The sequence below is a fragment of the Esox lucius genome, chromosome 15 (genome assembly GCF_011004845.1).
Source record: "Esox lucius isolate fEsoLuc1 chromosome 15, fEsoLuc1.pri, whole genome shotgun sequence".
NCBI classification, from domain to species: Eukaryota; Metazoa; Chordata; class Actinopteri; order Esociformes; family Esocidae; genus Esox; species Esox lucius.
The window spans coordinates 20,092,627-20,120,449 of record NC_047583.1 but is presented as its reverse complement, the minus strand read 5'-3'; the positions used below and the strand labels follow the sequence as shown (position 1 = coordinate 20,120,449).

The 27,823-nt window shown below is 41.8% G+C and overlaps 1 protein-coding gene across 2 annotated transcripts; it reads right to left on the bottom strand.

The window, feature by feature from the left end:
• Window positions 1-243: 243 nt before the first annotated feature.
• On the bottom strand, window positions 244-27,216 carry frmd6 (FERM domain containing 6). Of its 2 annotated transcripts, none has more exons than XM_010878570.3 (14): window positions 27,026-27,216; window positions 15,345-15,653; window positions 13,267-13,357; window positions 11,538-11,617; window positions 11,133-11,209; window positions 9,872-10,058; window positions 8,946-9,101; window positions 8,800-8,865; window positions 8,617-8,685; window positions 5,412-5,586; window positions 4,629-4,925; window positions 4,286-4,423; window positions 3,879-4,000; window positions 244-3,735 (listed from the first exon to the last, which is right to left on the bottom strand). In XM_010878570.3, the coding sequence occupies exons 2-14, from the start codon at window positions 15,444-15,446 to the stop codon at window positions 3,439-3,441; spliced, it is 1,857 nt and encodes a 618-aa protein (XP_010876872.1). In that variant the 5' UTR covers window positions 15,447-15,653; window positions 27,026-27,216; the 3' UTR covers window positions 244-3,438. The 2 variants fall into 2 exon arrangements, with proteins under 2 accessions (XP_010876872.1, XP_010876873.1); XM_010878571.3 differs by having other exon boundaries at window positions 3,909-4,000.
• Window positions 27,217-27,823: the final 607 nt, after the last annotated feature.

Below are 27,823 nucleotides of genomic sequence, written 5' to 3'. Positions count from 1 at the left end.
ATTTGGACAAGTGAAAGCAGGGACTTAACAGCTTTGCTTTGTATAAAACCACTGTTATGTCAGTGTTAACTGCAAGAAAGGTTAAGGCATATTACATTAAAATGATTTAGCCCATGCCCTTATCCCAAGCAACCTACAGTCTGCATTCAATCAAGTTACTCTAAGTAGATTTTTTTTTAAAACTGCATATTACAGTCATTGCAAGTAGAGAATATTAAAGAAAACAAGACAGATCAGTTTTGGTAATTTAATGTACATTTTTTATTGAATGTTGTTATGGGCATTAGTACCAAGAAGGCACACACCAGACTTCATATTAACAAATGTTTTTTTCACTACAGGGTTTGACAAAAGAACATATTTTTTTCCTGAAGGGAGATCCTTTCACAGAAAGGACTATGGATACTTAGTGCAGACATACAAACCTTTACTTAGAGCCAGCATGGCTGTGAATATAAGCTAAATCGCCAAAGGAGAAAGTTTAACAAAATGCAACAATGTTCAGGCTGTGGTTCTAATTTTATGGCTATGTACCTGAACACACTGAGTTTAAATAGCATATAGAAGAACATCATTAACAAACTACTGGAAAATTTTCATTCAACATGTGAAAAACTGTCTTTCTGTTTACTTAGATCCCAATTACTGATGAGTAGAAATAACGTAAAAAATAGAAAAAAAATACAATTAGAAATGAACTGTTACAGCATAAATTGTTTTTCTTTGAAATCAACAAACAATATCAAAATAATTATTTGATATTAATTATTATAGCTAAACATTTTCAACAATTTGGTTTTGTTTCCTTGGCCTTGCTTTGTTCTATACCACCATGTTCAGCTTTTGAAACGTGAGGAGGAAATATCCCATCTCTGCCCAGTACCACAGCAGAGTCTTCTAGAACATTCTAAAACTTCTAGAACATTATTTCTCTCCAGAAGGTTCTAGAAAAAGCTTGGTTTATTTACTCTCAAACTATTGCTTAATTGAGGTACACTGTGGTCTTGTATTACAAATACACAATGAAGTAGTATTTAGTTTTGTTCATTATTCTAAAGATGTTAGTTAATGGGATTACAAATATGGAATTAAACTGGACATCCGTTTGGCACTCTCACCATACAATAAACAAGAGGTTACTGAAACTGACCCAGTCATTTTCAAAAGTATTTACTGACTCCAGTATAAATGCAAATGTACTGTTTTTAGGCCAATTTGGGAAACAAATCCTAGTTTCAATTTAGATTGAGTAGTTTTGAGTTTTAAGAGGGTCAAAATCTCTAAGATAATAGCAAATAAAAGAGGCATTAGAGAGCAGCTTTAATGGAAAATAAGGTGTAAGAAATGTCACTAACATGATTTGTGGAGTTCACACCATGGAAACATTGAGCGCTTGGTTAATTAACTGAGCAAAGCATAGATCATTATATATCATATTAACGTTCTTCAGCTACCGTAAATTGAAATGACAACTAGCCCTGGGTAAAAAGGCGCACAATATTAAAACTAAGTGAATTTGATGTCACAGGTTTCTAATACTGCCACATACATCGCTTATAATACTGACAGACACCCACTACACACAAGTAATACCTTTTCAACATATACAACAAATATCACTGTTCTAAAACGCTCCATACAAAAAAGATCACAATTTCAACTTCCAATCACCTAAAATAATGAAAACAGAAGAAACATAATGTTGTAACAAGTTCCAGTTTAAAATAATAATCAAGACAATAAAAGAAAATGCTAAAAACAAAGACAACCAAATTAATAAACTTTTTTTAAAACAACCAACATACAAAAAGAGCAAAGTAACAGGTCAGTTTCTTAGCTGTCCTCAGGCCAATTCGCCTCCATTTTGTCAGTGTGTATGCATGTTTGTGGATGACATTATCTGCTTTTACTCAGCTCTGCACACCGAAAGGCAGGTAAAGACATGTAGAAACTCAACCAGCCCCAAGCATCAGAGCCAACCAGAAACAGCCAATGATGTTTTCAGGGAATTAACCTATGACGTTACCCGGTTTACATTTATCTGGACAGGAAGTGAAGGTGACGGGAAACTAAACATGACACAGACATGTTTTAACATAAAACTAGGATAGGGATAGTGAATCACATCATTACAAGAGTACTTTCATTAATTTATTATTGGTTAATCCATGAAAACGGAACAATAATGTTCCAATTGCCAAATATCAAATAACACAGGTCCTTCTGACCAATAATGTAATTACAGAACTATAACTTAATAAAATATACTTAACCTAAATTACCTAAAACTTTTCGGTTTGTGGGTGCATGTTGCTCAGGGAGAAGTGGTGATTGATTGTCAAGGCAAGGTTGTGATCCAGGACTTGCATAGGTGTGATAAAGGCACATTGGGTGTGTTCATAACATCAGTCTAGTCACTACACTTGAGACAGTGCCACAAACCATTGGCACATTGCACTTCCTCGCAAAAAGAGATATGGTGTGTCATGTCGAACCACTTGTGACAGATTAGCACACGCTGGATTTTGGTTCTAGGCTCCAAGATTATGTCATATTTGACATACTGCATTCTAGAGATGGGAAGACACTCAGGAGGGTCAGGATTTCTTCTCCTGGAATGTTCTGAAACTAACCCAAATCCCCCTGCCTGGGTCACACTCTGGAGTCAGGAATCAGAGTCAGAACAATACAGAACCATCTCATTGTGACATCATGTTATCGTGTCATCGACTGACAAGGATCTATTATCTCATTGGTTGGATGCACATTAAAATAATAAACAATAGAGACATAAAACATTGTCAAGCTGCTGTTCTTTAAGTGTTTAGTGTGACTTCTCTTTGGTTCATAGCTGTAGCTTGACTATCAATGAGAGTTGTTTCTTTCCTTGCAGTAGGGGAAGCAGAGCGGAAACAGTGGGAACCACTATCCATGGCATGCAGATCCAAAAACCAGTCTGGAGAAAGTACATGCTTCAGAAATACAGACAGTCAGGGCTTGCTTGAATGAAAAAGTTCATGGTTAGCTATTCCTTGACTTTCCCTTATTTTTCCTTTCACACTCCATTCCCAACTAGAGTGCCGACATAAAGCAGCTTCCTTCCCAATAAAAGATGCCTGCAGATTTTTCATGAAACCTAGCAAAGATGTATCCTCATTTATCTTTCCCGTTTTAGTCTACAAAAAAAATCCTTAGAAGGTTCTTTCAGTTTCCATTTTCTTTATGTCCTCTGACTCCTCCCAGTCCGGTGCTGCTAGGTTACAGCGGATGGGTTTGTCAGACACACAAACAAGTATCACCCCTCCAAAAGTAGTTCTCTTCTCTTGCTTTGGATCCTGAGGTACCACCAAGTCTGAGTATTTGGGTCAGGGGAGCCGGGCTGCTGAGGTCACCCCCGTCACATCAACCTATTCCCCATCATCCCCCCTTCCCCCTCAATCACACCACGAACTCTGGGACCTCTTCGGTGGTTAGGTCCAGGGAGAAGTACTTGCTGGTCCTTTTGATGGGGAAGCCGTCCAGCTGGTCCCCGCGCATGCCGGTGCATTGCTCGGCCAGGTTACCCTGGTAACCGCTGCTATCGCTCAACTCCTGGGCGCAGCCAAAGGTGTAGCTGTGGGCCGTATCCTGGCATAGCTCCGCCCACTGCAGACACCCCTTCTGGTAGAGACGCACGTCGTCCAGGGATTGGCTGTGCCGGTCAGTTGACGTCTGTGGTTTCCTGCACACTGACGTCTGGGTAACGGGGAGGGAACAAACACAAACAATCAATACATTTTCACTTGTAATTTTTTCTTTTTCAAGGATCAAGGATTTCTCTGAGAGAATATATGTTTGTTATGCTCAGTTGAATGTAAGAACTTTAAGATAGAATGTACCAAACAGGAAATGACGTCTCCGCCCCTGACCTGAGGGAGGGACTCGATGCTCTGGCCTCTCATCTTGACCACGGTCTCAGAGGAGCTAGAGGTGGACGAGCTTACTTCCTTCACTATTAGTCCTGGGTGACATTTATAAATACAACAAAAAACTGTTACAACTTCTAATACTACAACTACTTGTACTTGTAAAACTACAAAACTACTTCTGTTTCCACAAATACTACTACAACTGTCTACTACCACAAATACTACTGCTACAACTACTTTTACTATCACAAATACTACTACTACAACAACTTCTATCAACACAAACACTACTACTACAACTACTACAACAAACACTACTACTGTACCACACAGTGACCAACCGCCCAACTAGTTTGAGGAATCAATTAAGAGAGTACCTGAGTATCCATTGGTTTGCTCAGGGGACATGGTGAGCATGTCTTCTGTGATGTGGATGCACAGGTCCTGGTTCAGTTCTAGGGCCAGCTCATGGAGCTCCTCATAATCTTTAGGATCGTCCACTAACATCTCAATTTCTAGAGGCACAGACAAACATGCAGAACTATTGACAATATCTCCAGAGGGAGGTAGGGACAGACAGACACTAAGATTAATCTCAGGGAACTGGGAGGGACACATAGGGATTGGCATGACAATAAAATAACAATGGAACAGCTCGTATAAGTTGTGTGTGTTCCCTATGGAAGTGCCTTCCGCCGTGTGCCCAGCCCACTGCCTTACCATCGTCATCCAGCATGCGGTCCTTGCCCCCGCTCTCAACCCCTGAAGTGTGTGAGCTCCCGTGGCTGGTTGTTGAGGAGCCGCAGGTCCTCAGGGCCCGGTGTGGAGCCCCTCTGTCCGTCTCGATGCCCGAGGTGTGTGAGCTGCTGTGGCTGGTGGTGGAGTGGCGAGACAGCCGTTTCAGGTGGGACACGGTGCTGCCGGCACTGCTGCCGCTGGCCCGGGAACGCTTGTCCAGCCCGTCCATGTCCAGCTCCAAGGCATCACTGATGTACGACTCACGGTACTGCTTCTTTTCTGGAGAGTAGGAAAAGCCACATGTATACACACACATGGTTCGATACTTCAGTATTAAATATGATCAGGTATTAAACCAGACTGGTTCAGTATTAAGAATGATCAGGTATTAAACCAGACTGGTTCAGTATTAAGAATGATCAGGTATTAAACCAGACTGATTCAGTATAAAGAATGATCAGGTATTAAACCAGACTGGTTCAGTATTAAGAATGATCAGGTATTAAACCAGACTGGTTCAGTATTAACTATGATCATGTATTAAACCAGACTGGTTCAGTATTAAGAATGATCAGGTTTAAAGCCAGACTGGTTCAGTATTAAGACCAACTGGTTCAGTATTAAGTATTATCAGGTCTGAAGCTAGACTGGTTCGGTATTAAGTTTGATCCGGTCTGAAACCAGACTCGTTCAGTATCAAGTATGACCAGGTCTGACTAGGCAGATAAGTAACAGGTTCCAGGTGTATCTAGACTGCTAGTTTACCTTCGTTCTCTTCCAGTCTGCGGACCTGTTTGAGGACAGGCTGAAGGTTCATGTAGAGGCGATGGCTGTTGCTGAGAAGCTGTAATAGGTGTCGGGATCGCAGTGGGCAACCGGTGTAGTAAATTAGCTTACGGGCCGAAGGAAGACCGTCAGGCAAGATCTCAAACTTCTTCCCCTGAAATAGACAGAGATATTGGAAAACGATGTGATTATAATTCATATAGGATGTATTTATGTTATTTTCATTATTTGTATGTTGTCTGTATGATATCTTCATGTTATCTTAATTAATTGTACATGACATCTGGCTGATGTTTTAACAAATTATTTACAGGATCATCGACTGAATGTTGATAAGTATGGGATTATAGAATATGAACTCTGGGATTATGCTAGATTTCCTACGACCAAAACACTCTCTAGAGAAGTATTTATAATACAGATAAGAGCTATATCGCATGATTTCTGGACACGAACAAACCTGCAGAAACCTTTAAACCTTATCTTATTTCCACAGAACAAATTCTAAAAGTCTTGTCCTAAAACATAGCACTGAATTCCCTAAACTACAAGATTGGGCCTGATCAAAAGAGTGAATTATACAGGGACAAGGGTGCCATTTGGGTCAGAACCAAAGAGACCTGTGTAAGCGTAACTAAAACTGTAGGTTGACTACATTCTCTAAGGACCTTGGCACCAGTTTACTACAATAACAGCTGTGTGTAGTGTCAGCGTTAGTGGTATTTTCAGTGTAACCCTAAAAAAAGATTTCTGCTTGGGTTTGTACTTCAAAAATAAAAGAGTTGGTTTGAAGCATTTACCATCTCCCTTCAGACACCCGCAACTCAGATTCCATCACCACCTTTAAAAACAGCACTTAAAACTGACTTGTTCATGCTGGCTTTTCCCTCAATGTAGATTGAACCTCAGTTAGCTTCAGCTGTGCTTCATAGTTTCATCTTTTCTTTCCTTGATTAATGGTGCCTAAAATCCAATGTTTTATTACTATTTTCAATATGCAACGGATGCAGAAGTTGACTGTACAATACACGTTTTATTTTATATAACCAGATACCAAGGAAAAGGCCTGAATACCATTGGTCTAGCTGTAGAGGGGAAAGTATAAGGATACAGCTCCGGAAAAACTTAAGAGACCACTGCACATTTTTCTTTCTTTTCCAAAAAATTCGAAAAGGACGTTTTGAGTGAGGAACAGCGGGGTTAAAATTAAGAGACCACTGCAAATTGAACGCTTCTGTTCCTCACTCAAAACATTCCTTTTCTTTGGAAAAGAAAGAAAAATGTGCAATGGTCTCTTCAAAAATGTGCAGTGGACAGCTGTTGCATAATGGCAAATATAAATGTGTGTCTTTTGGATAGCAAATGAAAGATGCTAATCTAGGATCAGTTCCCTTATGTCCAAGACAAGTAATCTTATTGTGATACTATTAAAGACAAAAGTGAGTGTGAATCATCCCTCCTACTCTGAGCCCCTGGCTGTAACCCTGATCCAAATCCACACACACATCCGTCTGGGCAGAGTGGAGTGGCATGGTGTCAGGTGTCCATTTATTCAAAGGTTATTCTGTCACTACTTAAGAGGCTCTCATTCTGTCCGTCTGCGAGAGCTAGACAGACCTTTTAGAGTGTGACAGCTGTCAAAAGGAATATCTTTCTGCCCTTTTTCTCGACCTCCCAGGACCTCTGTCTCCGAGTCCACACACAGCAGAGCAGGACGGGTTCTGTGAAAGACTGTACGCTGGGGCCACGCCCTTCCACAAGTCCATCCAGCCTTCCACGGCTTCACAAGAGCAGCCTTAGTGGATGTCCAACAAGGCCAAGACGCCCCCTTGCCAATGGAAAAAACCTGGCCTTACTGGTCTCCTCGTATCCTAATCATCAAAACTCAGCTACCTCCAAACAATCAAAGTCAGGTCTTGCAAACCGAACAAGCACTTCTAACTATCCCCACCAACTATCAAGCAAAGGTGCTACCAATGGAATGATTTCTAGCGACTTCCCTCTTAACCATCAAAATGACGTCCCTGCCAAGAGAAAGAACCTCGTCCACCCGTTAACCATCACAACATCTGGTGTTTATTGACATGCCTCTCCGCATTTCCACTCCCTCTACTGCAGCACCAGGGCTGGCTGGTGTTTTCAAGGAGGATCCGCAGCGAAGAGAGTCTGTTATTTAGATGAAGGGTGTGGCCAGGGGTCACCTCCGTAAGTCCTCTTCGGGCCCCATTTTAACCGCATCCACAACTGCTCTGTGCTTTTTATTTTTATAATGAAAATAGCAAAGCTAAACATGGAGAGAGCCAAACAGGATGTTTTATAGTTGGTGGCACAGCATGGTGGTGGCATTGACAACTGTAGGACCAGATCCTAGTGTAAAGTGTAGCTAGAGGAACCAGTTCACAGTGACTGATCAGCTTAATGACAGATAAAAAGATTACCTAGCTAACTGCAACGGCAAAAAGATACACACAAACACACACATAGACACACACACAGAAGAAACACACCAAAATATAAGCATAAGTATGGCATGTTAAGCATGAAAGGTACAAAAGAGAGGAAAAATGAGACAAGAATTGAGATAATGCTATTGATGTGTGTCTGTGTATGTGTGAGCATGTTTCCTGGCCAAGGGGAGAGTCTTCCCAAAGCCCTGATTAGTTCCAGAGGACCAGGCCTGCATCCCAAATGATAACCCAATACCCTTTGGAGTGCGCTAAATTGACCAAAGCCTTGGTTAAAAGTAATGCACTTTAAAGGGGACAGGCTGCCAGGTGGGACACCTCCTAGCTGAAGCAGCTGGGGGTAAGGAGACCCGCTACAGAGGGGAGGAGTTTCTCATCACTATTTCCACAACTGCAGTCTGCGTAAGAGCTCAACTTTCACTAACCACTGCCATACGGCAGGACTGCCTGCACGCTCCAAAGACGTCATTCACCACTGGAATTGTGAGTAAAAGAAAGAAAGCATCTTCCAGAAAGTGAAAGAAACTCCCCTCAAACATCTGAGTGCCAGATGACACCCAACTTCTGACGTTTATGAATGACGGAAAACAGAGGAATGAGAGCATGAAATTACGATACTATCTCAAGGTTGTAGCCCTCCAGTTCAGGACTTGCGACTCGAATTAAACACAAGCCCCACTCGTATATTCAGTATGTACTCTCTACATGGCTTTACTCACCACAAACACCAGCTTGCCCACATTGGTCCAGGGGAAATCATATAGGAGCTGTCTCACCGTGCCCACGTTCTGATGGGTAAAATATATCACACACATGCTATAAGTCATCACATGAACCTTACACCATGAGCATGTCTGCTATACACACTACAAGCCATCACAACCGCTTCTTTATAGTCATACCTGAAATATTTGGATTCCACGTAGGGTCAATCCTAACGTCAAAGAAGCCTCCACTTCCTTTTTGTCCTGTGGAAGAGATAGAGTTTGATTGGTATTTGTGTTTGTTTCTCTGTTTGTATATGCATTGGTCTAAGTTGACCACTGACCTTATATAGTCTGTAGTAGTGGACAGTGACATCATCAAGCTGGGCACACTCCTTGATGTATTTGAGATGAGCTTCTGAGGCAGTGAGGGCAAACTGGTCTTTGTGCATGTTGGGAATGTGCCTCAGGATATAGTCACGTCCGCGCTTGGCTATCACCTGGTAGACAGACACACACAGAGGCTGGTGTCAGTGTGATGATGATCTAGGAAGTCTGTAAAGATGGTTTCAGTGTTTCTGATTTCAGCTCAATGCCAGGAGAACGTCTTGATGATATTATGTCCCTGTGGGCATCATGTAGCTGGACATTAAAAGCTACTAGTATGCTGCTTTTGAAACAAGCCCCACTGGTATCTAGCACAACAATCCACATCAGCTGGATCTGGCCCACTAATCCTGAACCAGTCAGACACTCAGAACCAGCTAACGAGCATCCTGGAAGGAGGTATTTCTGTACCATTCGTGATCATACAACCATTTCCTGTCCCTGTGGCTTCTAAGTGGATATGGGGCGGGCCACAGGCTAATTGCAGGAAGTGGTCAGTAATCAGAGGGGTGGGGCACCATGGTTTCCAGAAGAGGGGACATGGTCAAGTGGAGTTGGTGGGGGATCGTTTCTCATGAGACCAGTGTGCCACTTCCAGGGACCAAAATAAAAACGAGTGTCCTAGATTCAACTATTCCAGTGAGGATTGTAGAAGGCTACAGTTCTAGACTCTGGCTGTGTGGTACATCCATTGCGATACACCCATATATGTAGCATGGTGGTGGGGGGAAAAGGCACTGCTCTGATTATACATATGCATACCTTTCAGAACTGCAAACAATGAAGCTTTAGGCAAACAGGAAGGGGAGAGAATGTACTGGGACAGCCTTCCTGGGGGAACCACATGTGGTACCAGTTTGGTTAGAAGGTTAAATCGACTCACCCATGGAGGAAAGTAGGCCTCCGGTTCAAAGTACTTCCCAAAGTGCTTGTTTCGTTTGAAGTTGCCCAGATCGGCCTGCAGGGCGAAGGCTGCCAGCAGAAAGTAAGCTTCCTCCCTTTGGATGCACTGAGACAGCAACACCTGTTTCCTCAGCTGCCAATAGTAGTAGTACCTGGCCGAGCGGTCACTATGGTGGAGAGCATAATGTTGTTTTTAATGGTACCACTGTCAATATACTGCAGTAATAGTAGTAGTACCTGGCCGAGCGGTCACTATGGTGGAGAACATAATGTTGTTTTTAATGGTACCACTGTCAACATACTACAGTAATAGTAGAAGTACCTGGCCAAGCGGTCACTATGGTGGAGAACATAATGTTGTTTTTAATGGGACCACTGTCAATATACTACAGTAATAGTAGTAGTACCTGGCCGAGCGGTCACTATGGTGGAGAACATAATGTTGTTTTTAATGGTACTACTGTCAATATACTACAGTAATAGTAGTAGTACCTGGCCGAGCGGTCATATCATAACCTTCAGTCTCTGCAGGTATATACACGGCATGCCAGGTTTACGGGTCATAATATATTATTGGGATAAAGAGCAGGTACAGTAGATGGTGGGTGGGGCCTAACACATTTATTTGCAAACATCTACGAGAACTACTGAACTAGGCCATGGTATGCCTCTAAAAGTAAGCTTCTTTTTAACTGCCAGCCTACGTCACAGATTTCTTTTTTTTGTTTTTATAAAACTGAATTGGCCAGAAATGAAACAGATTTTACAGGGCCCTATTACTGGTTCTTAATCAACTTGGCTGGTTAAATAACAGTAATATAAAAAAATAAGGAAAAACGTACCATGGATATAACCCAATCAACATTCAGTATTCCAAACACCTGATATATTATGTTTTATAATTGACTACATTTGAAATGTTCATTTGCTACAGTATAAATCAGTCAATATGATGGATTTTTTAAATCAAAATGTTATTTTTTTTATTCTCTGTAGACCAACTGTTGATTTAGAATGTTTTCCACGAACATGCAGTCTTGGATCAAAACCCTGGGCTAGATCTCCATCCTATTGGTGGTGGTCTCCTAAAAGTTGACATATGTAGAAATTATTTGAGACTTGGCTCTGATTGCTACAAAGATGTCTGTGTAAGATGTGATTATTCATAGTATTACATAGAGAATTGAATAGCAGGTATTATTATAAATATACATTTATAGGACCTGCGTGGGATTACTCACCTTATTAGCCTTCCATTTTCAACGTAATACTGAGCCCTGAAGTGGATAATCATGGGAGGCCCAAACTGATCGATCCCCTGGAAACAAGAAAATACACTATAATGGAATATAATGATTACATTTTCTTTTTCTTATTTTCTAGAACATCTAGCTCTCAATACTATTATTATAAAACACTCACATTTATTTCAATAAATAGTCAATCAAACTGACATCAGAACAGTGAAATAATAAAAAAAAAATATCACATATGAAATTGTAAAATGTTTTTTATCTGTGCGGGTAATCCTGCAAAATAATTTGCTTGTTGAAATGGTTAATACATTACTGCTGCAGGATGATTAACGTAAAATCCTACAAGCCATAATCCAAGAGGCACTGATTGGGTTGTGTGGTCTGACTCACCTTGCTGGCCTCTCTCTTCCACTCCTTGGGACAGTACTTGGACAGTTTCTGGCCCAACTCCATGTAGATGTGCTCATTGTCTGGGGGTGAAACACACAGTTAACGACAGTCAGTATATATTGACAAACACGGAAAACCACTGTGTTAGAGAACATACCTCTGTAGATTGTGGCCCACTAAGCTAGTAATAATGATGAGAAGTGAGAGTCATTTTTTAAATCACTCAGCTGGAAGCAGACTCCAATATCAAACAAGCCCACAGTTAACCTGTAGCTTCATAATTACACAGAAAGGGTGTCCTAAGTCACTTTAATATGATGACAGAGGGGTCTTAGGCATGGATTAAGTCACATAGTGACCCCTGTGTAGCAGACAGACACAGACACAAAGACTAACTGACAGACAGACAGGTTGACAGATAGGCAAAAGAAGAAAGCTAGTCACAGCAGAGCAGGTCAGACAAGTTGCCACCAAATGAGACAGCGAATGGTATAGTATGCCTGCAGCACAGTTCTCTGAGCAATTGGTGAGCCCTTCAGGTCGTCAGTATGCCCTGCTAGACAGGTCTATTGATTCAGGAACATTCCTGAGCTGCTGAACAGCGTGAAATTACAAGGCAAATGGTGACTACCCACCCACAGTCTAACCATTACCATGATCTGCTGCCCAAACATCCAACCCCACAAATCTACCTCCAGCCCAAGCCTTACGGCCCCAGACTGAGTTCCAACTCCCTCAGACATGTCCCTTGGACTAACCAATTATCACTGTGCCCACTGTGCTTCTATAAGCCCACTCTCTCTCTGTCACAGGTACCACATCAGTCAGTCAGCTATCTAAGTTCTGGTATTTGTTTATTTTGTTGTACATTTCTTTGGTCCCATAAGGCTTTGGTTGGTAGAGTATTGCGCTTTGGATTGTGGGTTAAATGACTGGAAGTTGCTGTGGATAAAAGGCTCTGCTGTATGGCGAACAATAAATGTGTAGTGGTTTGCTTGCTGTGAAGTACCGTGGTGTCCTGTACCGTGCATCCTGGCCTGTGAGACATTTTCTTTTCTCCCTTTTTGTAATGATTTGCTTTTCTACTCAAAGAGCTTTTGTAGAAGTGAATAACCAAACCTGTTAGTTGGGCAGGGAAACCCTTCACTCATAACATCCATCAATAATAGAGAAAAAATTGTCAACACGGCTACAACCCATTTTCTCTTTACATGCTCATGCATTACAGCCATGCTCCCGTGCCATGACAGTACTGCTTTGCAAATGGTACAACAAACTGTTTTTGTTGAATATGTAGTGATCCCAAACAGCATTTTTGAAGTTTTTTTTCTACGTCTCGTGTCGACCAGACTAATCCATAATGACAATCATTGCTAACAACTTTTATTATCAATATTTTTATTGATTCGTTGTTGGAGTCCTAATATGGTGGAAACTAGGCAATGTTAACACACCCATCCAATGACGTTATAGTGTGTGTTAAGTACTATAACTTATTGGGACATTGTTTCTGTACAGACACAGGCTCTGCATTGGCCAATGCCGTTTGCTATGACTCAGTGAGCAACGCTGGGACTTAAACCACAGAGACAATGGGGCCCAGTCAGTCAGGCTGAGGTAGTAAAGAGACACAGAAAGGCAGGCAGGCAGGCAGACAGACAGAGGTTACAGTGAAGTGTGAGATGTCACGCAGCCATACACACACAGACACACAGACAACATTTCTTACTCTGAATTACGCTGAGTCCAAACAGGTGACAGTCCTTCAGTCGGAGAAGGTCACAAACCTGGACAAGCAGCTCCTGGCACAGAGTCTTCACCTGGGTGAAGACAGAACATGCAGAAAGGTTAGGAATCAGGACATACAGTCACTAAGACCAATCAACATAGTCACAATGTATGACATTATGTCTCAAGCAATGTCTGAGACAGGTCATAATTTGGCTTCTGAATGTCTTATAGACAAACATATTCCAAGGTGCAGAGTTGCAACTTCCTCTGTATTTTACAGCTTGTTTTACAGATATATTATATTTGTAATAATACACTGGTATAAAATGTTGAACATAAACCATGAGGGCTCCCGAGACCCCCTCATTCAACGTTGATGCCCCACATGGGCGCTACGCCTAAGAAGTTTGGAAGGCCTCATTCACAAATTTAGACACAATCATAAAATGGAACAGCCAGTTTCAAAGGTAAAAAAAAAAGTTCCCCCCTTTTTTTACAATGCCCTTAATGTAACCTGTTTTAGTCAAAAATATAATCCCATAGTGAGAACAGATCCACTGTGGTCATGATACAGGGCAAATTTTAAATACACCGAACACCCAACCCCAACCAGAAGCCTTGGATTACAGGCAACAGCGGAGCTGCACTTAATGCTATATCTACTGCTTTTAAGGTGCGGAACACAAATCCATCCGCTTGAAAGAAATCCTGCTACGACGAGCCATCAAAGAGGCGAGCTTTACTACAGGACTAAAATGGAATCCTGCCACACTGGCTCGGGGGCATGTTTGGATGTCACAGGGCTTGCAGATTGTCCCAGAATACAAAGGGAAACCCAGCCACCAGCTGCTCACTAATGTGAGCCGACCAGCTGAGCTAAATGCCTTCTGTGCTTGCTTCAAGGCAAGTACCAATGGACTACTCATGACAGCATGTCCCAGATTACTATTTGCTTTCGCTATTTGCTTTTCACTTCACTCTTTGTCAGTGAAGTGAGTATTTCTAACAGGTTAATATTTACATGGCTATGGGCCAGATGTAATACCAGAGCTCATACTCAGAGCATGTGCAGACCAGCTGCCCCATGTCTTCATGGACATCTTTAACCTCTCCCTGACCCAGTCCTTGGTACAAAGCAGACCACCATAGTCCCTGTACCCAAGAACACCACATCAACCTTCCTAAATGACTACCATCCACTAGCACTCTGTTTGGTCCACATGGTCCTCTGTTTGCACTAAAACTTTAGTACTGACTTCATGCATAGAATGAAGTCAGACTCACACACCCTCATTGACACAACACACTATTACACTCAACACATAAGTTGTTTCTACCAGGAATAAGTTGTTTCTATTAATGTCCTATTTATAGTGAAATTATACTAATTAAGCAGATGCTCTGACACAGAGTGACTCATGTTAAAATAAACTTGTAAAGGCAACAACCTAACCTTTTCATCATCCCAGATCTATCCACACACTGATTTATCAGATCCTCCTCTACCCACTCCTACTAGGTGATATGGAGAGGATCTGTGTCGGTTCACTACTGGTGTCCCCCAGGGTTTGCTTCTAAGCCCCATGTCATTTGAGTCGTCATATCCTCAAATGATCTCTCCTATCAAGGCTAAAGGGATGACAACACCCTCATCGCTTGTTGGACACCCAGGTGGATTCACACACTTTTGGGAGGCCTGGTCAAGATCTCTGCTTGGATGTGGGCCCACCATCTCAGAGTCAACTTTGTCAAAACGGAACTGCTCTTCCTACCAGGAAAGGCCTTTCAGAGACCTCTCAGTCACGGTTTACCAGTCCGCTGTGCCCCCCTACATCCCTACCCCACCTTTTGGTCCAGTCACCTCTAGTGCTCTTAGATGTTGCGCCCCTACGGGAGGGCTTCTCACACTCTCGCCCAGTCAAAACTCTTCCCTGTTCTGGCTCACCAATGGTGCAACCAGCTTTCCCTTGACGCTCCGTCGAGTCCCTGGTCTTTGGTCCAAAGACTCCTGAAAGCGTCCGACACGGATGGAGGACTGAACAGGATGACAGTGTGAATGTGAACCACGACACTCACGTTGACGATGACGTTCAGCGTGTCATCGTTGGGGAGGAACACACACACACAGCGCCGGTCCTGCATGGCTTTGTTGTTGTGGAAGCTGGTCAGCTTGTTCATCTTCCTGTGGCTGGGAGGTGGACAGGAGAGGGGGCTCCTCCAGGCCCCTGGGACGGGACACCCACCACCACCAGTGCCAGGAGCAGTACCAGCACCAGTAAATCCAGCAGCAGCCTGGGTTCAGCTACAGCCCAAGTCCAGTGAGGAGACACCGGACTCAGCAGGCCAGGACATAGGGGAGCGCTAGGTGAGAGGCCGGGCCGCACACTGTAGAGGACAGAGAGGAAGATGATATCAGCGGGGCACCATGGACACATTGTCACGGACAGAAAGACATTATATTTGCCCTTTTACTTGACAACTGCATTGGACAGGCAGACAGACAGACACATAATAAATTAGCTCTGCCTTATTTGTGCATTGTAGAGGGAATACAGACAGATGAGGCAACATTATATCTTACAAAACCCCCCAGAAGAACGGTTTATAACAAAGTAACAAGACATCAGACTGCAAAAAGGACTAAGCTTTTGCCTGCTTCACTGTAAAGAGTATTTTGATAAATACAATTTACTCTAGGCTCCAGGAAGTGTGTTTGTGTGTGCACGTGTGTGACGTATACCATGTTAAAGAGTTTTTTGATAAATACTCTTTACTGTGAAAATATTCTATACAGTAATTCTATACATAAATACAGACTTTATCATATATGATCTCACATCAGAAGCATGTCATGATGTTGCCATAGTTTCTGACTGAAGCCACATGTGCCCTAAATAGTACTCTACTTTTCAGAGAAGTATTAGAGTGCCTGGATCATAATTAGTGCACTTTAAAAGAAAATAGGGTGCCATTTGGACCTAGAGTCCTGACTCCTGGGGAACATCTGAACATCTGTGAGTCTCTGGGTGAAGACGAGCTAAAGGAATGTTGTGGTGGCTGGGACTGATTCAACGTCCGTATCATTGAAACGAGGCAGCGGCCAAACTACTGCTCTGAAATATCCAGACAAATGGCCTTATCCAAACTGTGAGATGAACCAACGTGTCCAGGCGCCAGGAGGTGTGTTTGTGTGGGTACACGTGTGTGACGTATACCATGCTAACCTTTAGGCTAAGTATTGCTAAGTACAGGGTGGGAACCCATTAGAAGGAGTAGCCATCCTGCTTAATGCCCATACAACTCAAAATGCCAGCCATTACTACACAGAGCAGAGAAGCTAAAGTGTTTGTGTGTGTGCATGTAAATGAAACACCTTAGGTGTGTGATGGTTAATTAGGTGAAAGAGCGACATAATTGCATCACTGTAATACGCTCAACTGCTACACGGAGAGGGAGAAAGACGGGGGGGGGGAGCTCCCAACATCAGTTTAACCATCAGACTGATTCGCCACTATGCTCTCTACTTATTCTTCTCCAGCAAAAATCGAATGTTGCGTCAATAAATGTATCTATTGATGACTGCCCAATTGTGTAATAAAGGGCATCCTAATTTGTATTTGCCCTACGTGTCTAAGATGTATTGGTAAGAATTCCATGACTTAGAGTTCACCAAGCCGCTGCCTCTGCATAAGCACAGGTTCAAATCCAGCCCAGTGCTCTTTCAGCAAAAACGTCTATCTTTCCCCTGAGTCTTTGTATCTCCCCCCCACAAGGCCTGTAGGAGGTATTACCTTGTTAAGTCGTGCTTTTAGTCTGATATATTGTAGTGTCTGCTATTGAAGTCCTATCCTATTCCACTCCCAGGTAGACGTATAATCCTCTCTCTACCAAACCACAAAACTACAGTACAGTCGAGCTAAATGGTGAAAGGGGCTTCCTGGGTTGTGGGCGGACTGAAGAGGTGTACAGCAACTGTGTCAGCCAGCCTTTCAGTCAAATGCTGCCAGTCAGTCATCCAGTCCAGTCCAGTCTAATCCAGTTAGTCATCCAATCCAGTCCAGTCTAATCCAGTCAGTCATCCAATCCAGTCTTGTCTAATCGAGTCAGTCAGCAAATCTAGTCTAGTCTAGTCCAGCCAGTCGGTTATTGAGAGGACAGTGACTCATCAGATAACTAATGGTTCAGAACTCTGTACAGTAATGTTTAGTTGACATGACACATCCCAGTGTTCCAAGTGAGAGAGACAGAGGTGTAGAATTAAGAATTTAAATCATACTCGTTTTACAGGATCTCCGGATGGAGCTCTAGCCATATCCCCCCACATCTAACACCCAACCTGGAATCTACAGCGGCTGACTCCATTCCCCCATGATTTCAACTTGGATTCCAGGCTATCTTCCCTAGCCGGTGGTTATGACGGCTTTGTGTGGGAGAGATCATAACATTACTGCTGCCCTCCGTCCTCCATTCATCCACAGCCCAGTAGAATAGAGATGCACCATCAGAGCAGTGTCCACAGCAACGCAGCAGCCAGAGAGGCAGAGCAACTTCCTGCCAGGGACAGCGGCCGGGCGGGACAGAGAGATTCTGTCAACGTGGCAAGCTAGCCTCAGAGGCAGGCAGCCTTGCAACACAGGAAAAAAAACACCCCCAAAATACAGACAGAAAGAAAGAGAGACTGAGAGAATTGGTGAATGCGTCAGAGTCAATTTGTTTCTCTTTCTCCCCCTTTCCAACCCGCCTTGTTTGACATCACTGGGGTGGGGTGCTTCTATGTGTACCCTTCCAGAACTAAAGACAGAAGTTGGCCCAGAAAGTCCCCTGGAACATAAAGAGAGAGACTGGAGCCAAAGCGAAGAAGGGAAGGGTGGGAAAGCAAAGAAAATATGACAGAAAGAAATGAGAAACTCACTCACAAGGGCAGACAGAGAAAAACAGAAATAATATATGTAAAGAATGAGATGAAGAGAGGGATGGAGAGAGAGGAAAATATAGAGAGCTCAAAGCATGGCTGAGAAAAAAACTGCTGCAGTCAGGAGAATTCCATACTAACATCTGCTTCTCATTCCAACAATGGAGTCCTTTGATTCCTGGCTCTAGCACACACACATACAAACACACGTCTCCATGTCCCCCAACTCCAGAATACAAAGGCTAACTGCTACAGTTCCTGACAGCTCCATGGGATAGCAGATGAAATATTAGGATTCAATAGGAATGTTCTGGTTCTAAAGGCACACGTACAGCGCGCTGGGGGATCCAGCTAGCTAGTGGGACAATAAAGACCAGAACCTGGCGAAACAATGGACCCACATAATTCTATTTACCCTCCTCACATAGTCTGTGTTTGTGGACAACGCAATCACACTGAGGTCACCAAGAGGAAGTGATATATGTAATTTAACTTAGGGTGGATTGACAGGTAGTAATGGCTGTAAAGGCCAGTTGCAAATAAACATGACAAATAGTGAAAAGGATGAGGATGAAGACAAAAAAGAAGCTGCTAGTTACAGACAGTCAGGATGTAGGACGTGTTAGTAAAGCAGACCGAGCAAGAGGTGGAGAGGCTTTCGCCAGGAATCCTGGGCCCCCTGACTTATAGACAATATTTATATTATTACAATCAGTGGGCCCTGCATCGTCATGGGCCCCATGAATCATATCCAACTTATCATATTCCCATGTATTTTCTACGGCCATGATTCATACTACATTATTTAAGGGGTTCCTTCTCCTATTCTAAGAAGGGTCTGTGTGGCCCTCAGGTGACCTGGTACTCTAGATACAGTACTATATCAATGTACAGTCCTTAATCTAAAAGCAAGGCTGGACAGAAAACTCTAGCCTTTTCCCATATATGTATATGTTGGCTTTTGTCAACTCTGTTCCTGTCATTTTGGTTTTACACAAATGGGCTGTCTCAGGAAAAAAAACTGTAGAAAAAGAAATGATGACTCTTAATTTACAGCTCCTGGCCCACTCAGATTAATCAGCTGAGTACAGTCTGAAGTAGGTCTGTCTGGCAGCAATCCACTAGAGAAGGAAGGTTGCTTGAGAATGACAGAAAAAAAAAAAAATTAAGAGATGAAAACCTAAATAAAGTGAATAAAAAAATGCTAAGAAATAGTACTAATCTCAAGGTTGGCACAGAGGTTCGTAGTTGGTAATAACATTCAGTTCTAGAAATTGTTTCGAAATGTTTTAAATCTGATAACATCCATTGATTTGACATCCACTTCCTGTTTACAAAAGATTAGTGTTCTTCAACATGGGTGAGATCTGATAAAGTCCCTAGATTTGACATTCACTTCCTGTTTACGAAAGATGGATGTGCTTTGGAATGAGAGATGTATGATCCAACACTAAATCTGACATCCATTTCCCGTTGAATGAAGTTGGATGTACGTCAGATTGAGTGAGTTAAGATTCTCTGCTTCATTAGGCATCCACTTCCTGTTTACCAAAGATGGACATAGGCAAGGCACTGGGCAAGCTGTATCATATCATATCTTATGCAATGTTCGGTAATAATGAGAGAACGCTACATCACTCATTGCCTATGCCAGACTGCAGGAATAGGCTTGGGAATATATTACCCAGTATGCGCCATCTTGCTCCTTTTCTCATCCGGTGCTGATATTGTTCACTTAACAAAAATCAAGATACACCCTGCATCGTACAAGCCTTAGATAAAAAACAGTTCAGTTGAAATCAGTTATTGTTTCAACATAGATGATATAAAGTGTTACCTTGATAATTAAATCATCTTCAGTGCTTAGCAATCCGCAAATTAATTCAGACCACATTGGAGAAAGAATGCCTTTGCAAAGCATGATTTCAGTGTGTTTAACTACAAAACCTGTGGTATTACCACATAATAACCACCTCATGCTGTGCTATAATGTAAAGGATTATAATGTAAAGGATCATAATGTAAAGGGATATAATGTAAAGGGTTATAATGTAAAGGGTTATAATGTAAAGGGTTATAATGTAAAGGGTTATAATGTACAGGGTTATAATGTACAGGGTTATAATGTAAAGGGTTATAATGTAAAGGGTTATAATGTACAGGGTTATAATGTAAAGGGTTATAATGTAAAGGGTTATAATGTACAGGGTTATAATGAAAAGGGTTATAATGTAAAGGGTTATAATGTACAGGGTTATAATGTAAAGGGTTATAATGTAAAGGGTTATAATGTAAAGGGTTAGCCTGCTGGTATAAAGACATTCACGTCGACATCAGGGTACAAAGGCCCACACATCTGACATCCCACTCCTCAAGTCAGCCTAAAGAAAATCTCAAAGTTGACTGTTACATTTCTTCATCTACTTCAAATGTGCTTAGACAGGACAGAGAGTCAACAGGCTTTTCTGCACTGACTGCACAAAAGCCTCTGTCGCCAATTGTAACTCTTTATCCTATCATAGTGAGCACACTTGAACTAGAAACAAATGGGCACATTAATGGTTGTTCGACTGTCTGATTCCCGGGGCTACTGTACAGTGCCATCAAAAGTGACCATAATACTTGATTTTTACATCAGTTAAGTCCATCTGAACTAAATGGTTGTGGATGGTATGTGTTAACTCTTTAAACTAGAGCTGGCCATCAGGTCAGTGTGTTTGTGTGAATGGTTCTGTGAGATTCAGTGGGTGAGAATAGAGCGACAGTTGTGTGTTCAAATCCCACAGGGTTCTTCAATGTGACTAAAAACAGATAGGCTCAGTCACTGTGCTGGATGTGGCTTTGATTGAAACACACCAGGCAATGCGGAACAAACTCACCCACTTATTACCGGCAGCTATGGAGTGACAGCCTAGAAGTTGAAGTCAGGTGAATTTGAATCGCATGGCGAGCATCAAATAGTGTGACTACCTGCATGATAATTGGCACACAAGCAGTCGAATGTGTAGTTAAAAAGCAGGTAGTTAAATAGCAAGTAGACTGACATAGAATGTCCTAGCATACAAACAGCCACAATATTTTCAGAAATATGAGGCAGAGGCATATTTCAGCAGCAGGTGTGTTAGAAAGAAGCGTAAAGGGGAGGTTCAACAACAGATAAGAAATCTTAAAGAATGAGACCTCCAGCAACTGAGCAAAGGTGCAGAACAGGTGCAGAACATGATCTGCACATGCCCAGAAGCTTCTGGATCTTTAGAATGGCACATTCTCTAGGTCAGAGAGAAGACGGTTCTGCAGCCAACGCCTTAATTAACCTTAAAAAAAAAAATTGCTGTCCCTACACAGTATTAGCGACAGCTTGGCTCAGACAAAGCGGCTTTGTCTCCACACTCCTGATCTGAAATGATTGAAAGCATTAGCGCTTAGCTAAGAGTCTTATTGGATCAAATGTCCTGCTCATTATCCACTAAGATCAAGACTGCGCACACGCCACCACCACACCATCATGCTGTTCTACACACACACATAGTATGATCACATCAGGTACAAGAACAGATAAGCAGTTAACAGCAACAAATGTCATTAACTGTCGAGAATGTGTATAATGTTAATAACATGTATAACGTTGACAGACGAACACAACTGCTTCACAGTGAACCACAGTCTATCAATATTCCAGGAATGTGTCAAGTTGAGTCAAAAATAAGCAGAAAGGACTATTACAACACAAGCCATATTTGTTCTTTTTCTGGACACAAATCTTTCAGAGCTACATACCAAGAGGAAATTAATGCAATAAATGTTTGTTAAAGTTAGGGTTAGGTAAGGGTTTGGTTTAGGTAAGTGTTAAGGTTAGGATTTAAAGTAAAAACAGATCACATTTTCTCGCTAGCTGTTTGGAATTTAGTCTCCACCCTCTTCCTGGTTGAAATAAAAGGTTAAGTCATGCAATCACATGCTATTCTTCCAACACCTTAAGAAAATTATTTCCTGTATATGAAAAAAGGCCTCTGAATGCATCACTTAACTTTGAACCAGGCATTTTTCATATGTACGTAACAAATTTCTAATAAACAATTTGTGTCTATTTCATGAAAACCTGTGATACTGTGTGGATTATTTTACCCTATTCAATACTAACCATTAGGCATAGTTCATGACTTCAAGCACATCTTCAGGGAGATGCTTATGAGCTCTGTTTATTACACTGTATATTATCAGACTAAAATAACCCCAGAACTGTATAGGGCTGTTTTAAATCTGGCATCAGAGGCTGGTGATTTAATGGCTTGTCAAAAAAAATACTTTTGAAATGCTTTTTGTTACCTGTCATAAAATAAGGATTGTGTTACCTTGCAAGAAAGGTTTGGTCTTAGATAAAGAATGCTTAAAAGGAGGCCATTAAAGTTACATTTTCTTGTAGGATTATTGCTGAGCTGAAATAGGCCAAATGTATAGAATGTTAATAACAACTTCTAAAAGGTAATGAATAATACAGGTTTTAAAAAAGTTACTGTATGGTTGCTGAATAGTTTAGGAATAATTCCACATCTGGTTCCTATAGAGTAGTATGCAAGCGGAGTGAGAGGATAGTACACTTTTTCACAAACACACACAAACTATACACACACCTCAAACCGCCAGTCAGCCAGACATGTTTAAACAGAGTCAGCAGCAACCTCTCTCTCCTCTCTCTGTCCCACCTCCCTGCCTCCCCCCACTGCCTCCCTCCCTGCCTCCCCCCTGCCATGCCTCCCTCCCGTGCCCCCCCCCTCCCTCCCTCCGTCCCTCCATCCCCCCTCCCTGATTCCCTCACTGCAGGTCTGTGGCGCTCTGCATTTAGCCCTGTGACCCGCATGAGTAACCCACTAAACTAGCACTAGCAGTCCCCTGCTTGAAAAAAGAAAACAACACCAGCCTAACCATCAGATCCGCTCAAAATAGAGTATCTGGCCATGAAGAAAAGGGGCGGGAAAAACAGACTTGAGTTCATATGCACAAAACGCCCGTCCGTTTGGTTAAAATTAACCAAATACTCCTGTTCAAAACAACTTAGACCTTTTAGACATTTTAGGACAAACCAGGATATGCAGAGGCACATCAACAGACACTGTGACAGCTACAGTAAGTTGCATTTGTGTGAGACCTTATAACGATAGGAAACATAATGCAAACTAAATGGCAACCTTGTCCATTATGTACCCTGTGTAGTGTACTAAATTGGAATAGGGCGTCATTGGGGATTCAACACATATTTTCCTCTGGGGTTGCTGGAAAGATACATTTCTCCAGTAACATCTTGAAGTAACTCTAGACTTGCACAAGTTTAATTCCAACGACTATGTAAGTGTAGTACCAGTGTAAGTCAATCACCAGTTTGCGTCTAGCACTAGTTTAAGGCTTTCACTGCTGGAAGGATGGAGTGACCTGTTTTCTTTCTTTCTTTAGTGCTGATGATAGATATCACAAATGGCTACAAGGAGGAGAGAGTTCACCACAGTGTCAGATAAAGAATAGAGTAACTGTTACATTAGAGTTACTTTGTGTGTAAGTGTTTGCATGTGCACATGGCCAAACCACCTTGGCGGTGTGGCGATAACCCAGACAGGCAGAAGGAGAGGGGTAGTATTTCTCTGTGTCAATAGTGACATCCGATACCCTGGCGCTGTTACAGTCCTATATTGCTTTGCCATATTGTACTCAGACACCCACATCATTCCTTCGGACAAGTTACACACTACAAAGACACTTGACTGATATGACATGTATTCTACATAAAGGCTCAAGTACGCTGATCGGCTGTGCTGTGACCCCTCCTATTCTCTATAGTAAACTCAAGCCCAAAGCAGGACACAGCATAGAGGATAGGCAGGAGGCAGCACCTGGGGTTTATCTGTGTTGGGAAACAGGTCCAGGATTAGAATACTTTCACATGAATGTGAGATGTTGGTAATCTGTCCTCAGATTGTGCATCATTCCGGAAGATGATGAGGATGTATATGAGACGACACGGTTCATAAACCATTTAAAAACAGGTCAGTACTCAGCAGCGTAGAGACACGACCTGACTTTGTATCAAGAAATAGTATGCAAATGCTGTGAGGTTATCGCTTTCTGTCTAACTCTCTCTATTTCACTGTAAAAAGTAAATGCCCCAGGCTCCTGCACACTATATCATTGTCACATGCATGGAACTAAAGATACAACAGGTAGATAGACAAGATGCAGGGAGAGAAAGAATGAGGAACAGAGAGAAAGGAAAAATGCATGAGAGAGACGCTGAGGTGGAGGAAAGAGAGATCCTTTATCACACATTGCCAAACTCCAAGTCAGGCAGCTTAGTTTTGCTTAACATGGTGCTTTGTAGCACCTTATAGGAGACGCCTTTCAAGACACCTTTTTTGTACCGTTTCTACAGAGAGTTCTATGTGGAACCAAAAAGCGTTCCTTAATGAGGACAGCAAAATAATTATTTTGGAATCAGTTTTTCTAAGAGCTAGGGAAACATCCAGAACCCACACTGCTGTAATTATCACTACAGAATGGATTGCGACATCAGTGCTGGAAGAGAGATCCTTGAGGCCATGGACTTAGGGAGAGGCAAAATGGCTGTGGAATCAATGAATCAGTCCAATTCTACAGACAAAGCCAAACAGCAGAAATAATTCAGAACTGAAGATTCTCTGGAGGACATTAGAGAGAGGATGTCAATGACAAAGCTCATGAGACAAACTACTGGAATAAAAACAACAGCTGGGAAAACAGGCAGGTTGCACATATCAGCTCCAAACTAGGTTGGATGACATGGGCTAAAAAACTATTCGTTCTCCAGAGAAACAGCACAACTTAAATGTTATGAAGCCTTGTAATACATTTATTACAAGGATTCATACAATAAAAGCGGTGGTGCTTTTATTTTGTTTCCTGCTGAACAGGAAGGGGCAACTTCCATCCTGTCCAGACAGAAACAGCACCTGCATCATTAACTTAACAGGATCTATACTGTGTCTTCACTGGGTCTCTATCCAGGACTCTACTGGGTCTACTAATGTTATCGGCTCTCCACTGAGTCTCTGCTCCCTTAACTGGTTCACTACTAAGCCCATGATGTCTTTATTGTGTCTCTATTGAGTCTTTTTGTCCAACCAGACAACATCAGCTTGGAAAAGATGGGCTGCTGAGTCCTCAATCAACTGGAAAAATAAGCTACAAAACAGGTGTTGTTATTCTTCCAAAACACTTTCTTCCAGAAGCAACGCTGGATGGAGAAACATTGCAGGCAGAGCAGCAGAGGCAGCTTATTGGACTGCCTTGTGTTACCATGAAACTGGTCTTCCCACCAAGACCCCAGAATCTAGTTATATTGGAACATGGCTGTTAAACATTCATATTGTTAATCCCAAAGAGGTACAGTATAGTTGGGTAGATTAAAACAAACATTTGGTTATTGAATTTGCCTGTAAAAGACCTGTTTTGTTTCCCATGTAATTCTGTCACACAGTTATTATTTAGTAAGTATGAAATATGGAAAGGACAGATGTGTGTAGCAATATGACATGTGACAATAATAAAATGTGTATCAACATATGATATATCCAATGTCATGTTATGTTCCTATAGTTAAAACGTGCATAGATATCCCCTGCCTCTAGTCCGTGACTGAACACTGGTCTGTCTAATATTAATCCGCCAGAAAACGACCGGGAGGAAATTGTTCGCATTCCAGAATACAAAAGTAAACGTTGCAGTTTGTCACAAGAGGAGGGAAAGTCCCTAACAAGCAACCAAACACAGAGAGAGAATCAGGATTCATGGGCTGGCGTGTTCTACCTGTCTTTCTCCACCGAAACTGCTACTGCTATACTGAACATTCTAGTCTACTACTAACACCCACCTCCGTGCTGAGGTGGTAAATTACAACAGTAGGCTTTAACATTGTTATAATAGTATGAACGATTCTATTCAAGAGGCAGCTTAAAATAAAAAGTCAAAAATAAAATGAGCGCGTGACCCGTTCCAAATGTAACATTGATGTTCCAGGGAAGGCATTCAATGGGTGGCTGCCGCATCTCCCCCATGTCGTTACTGAGTTGAGATGCTCAGTAATGGGTAACTTAATACAAGTTTCGCATGTTGGCAGCTGTTATTTCGTTGATTTAAAATATTACGAGAAATCAACATACTTACTTCCAGGTGCCATTTTAATTGACACGACCATACTGGGCTATATCAAAGGCAGGCAGTGAAATCTCAGAAGATACTTGTTGCCAGTCTTTTTATAAGAAAACGACTATGGCAAACTACAGCGTGAACAATGTTCGCTACTGTAGTATGTATATGAAAATGCAGTGGCATTAAACTGAGGTGGACATAAAACAATAAATCTACTTCGATTTAAGAGATTATTATGATTCCAGGGCTAACGATGAACAGATTATTCTAGTGGCTGCAAAGTGCAGAAGGAATATTAACCCCTTATAATGGAAAAAGATGCATACATTGTAGCAACCAAACGCATCCATAAATCTCACGTCCATAATGAAGTGTCCACTAAAGCCGATTGCATTCTGACAGCATCACTTGCCACAAATATGATTTGGGTTCGTGTTGCTTAAAATAAACAATGGTTTACCAAACTTTAACAGCTTTAAATCATATTTGGAAATTTGTATTTCCCAACAGTGGTAGAACAATTACATACATTCTACACTACTTAAGTAAAATAGTTTATTCTCTGGCTGGGTGGAATAACTTCGTCTATGCATGCAGATGACTTCGATCAGATAAAGGAATTAGTGTCGACGGCAATGACAAAACAAACGAATAGATACTTATCAAAACGTACCTTTCATGAGAAAAAAATGCTAATACTTTTTCAAAAAAAGTAAATCCTGTCAAGTCGTATCAAAAGGCTTGAGTATATCCAATGTATAGTCAGCAAATGCAGGATAAAGTTAGGATAGACGGATTCAGAGTTGCGTGCGTCGCGAGACACATTTTCTGTCCATTTGAAACAGTTGGAATACATGTGGAAGATGGAAGGGCGGCTATAAACTACATCTCGAGGGGTTACTAAATATTTGACACACTAGTGAGGATTTTTCAAAACCATTTTTCATTTAAAAGAAACACCTGAATGTACATATACATATTAATAAATCAAAATACTCTGAACACATACTCAACACATAATCTGTTGGTCGTTAATGTAGATTTACTACATAGATAAGACAAACTCCCCCTCAAAGACTGTTAGTTGGTATCGCCCACGGGTGTCTGTCATTCCATTCCTCCGGACTGTTGCAGTGCAGCAGTATTTTGGAAGCCTGGTGGCAGCGTTGGGAAATAGAACGGGCGCATAGAATGGTTCGGGACATTTGTAGGTTAACACTGAGGAACAGCCCTTGTCAAATAGTGTGTCAGCGTATGTGAATAACTCCATTGTAATATAATTTCTAATTCTGTAATTAGAGTACAAACTATAAGAAAATCCTGATAGCCCACATTCAAATAACACAGTCGGCCATGTTATTTATATACCTGTGTGCACTGGCACTGGCATTTTTTTTTAAAAATATGGCTAAATTCAATTATAATCTTCCTATCTCCAGTGTTTTAATAGGAAAAGACAGAAATAGGCAGG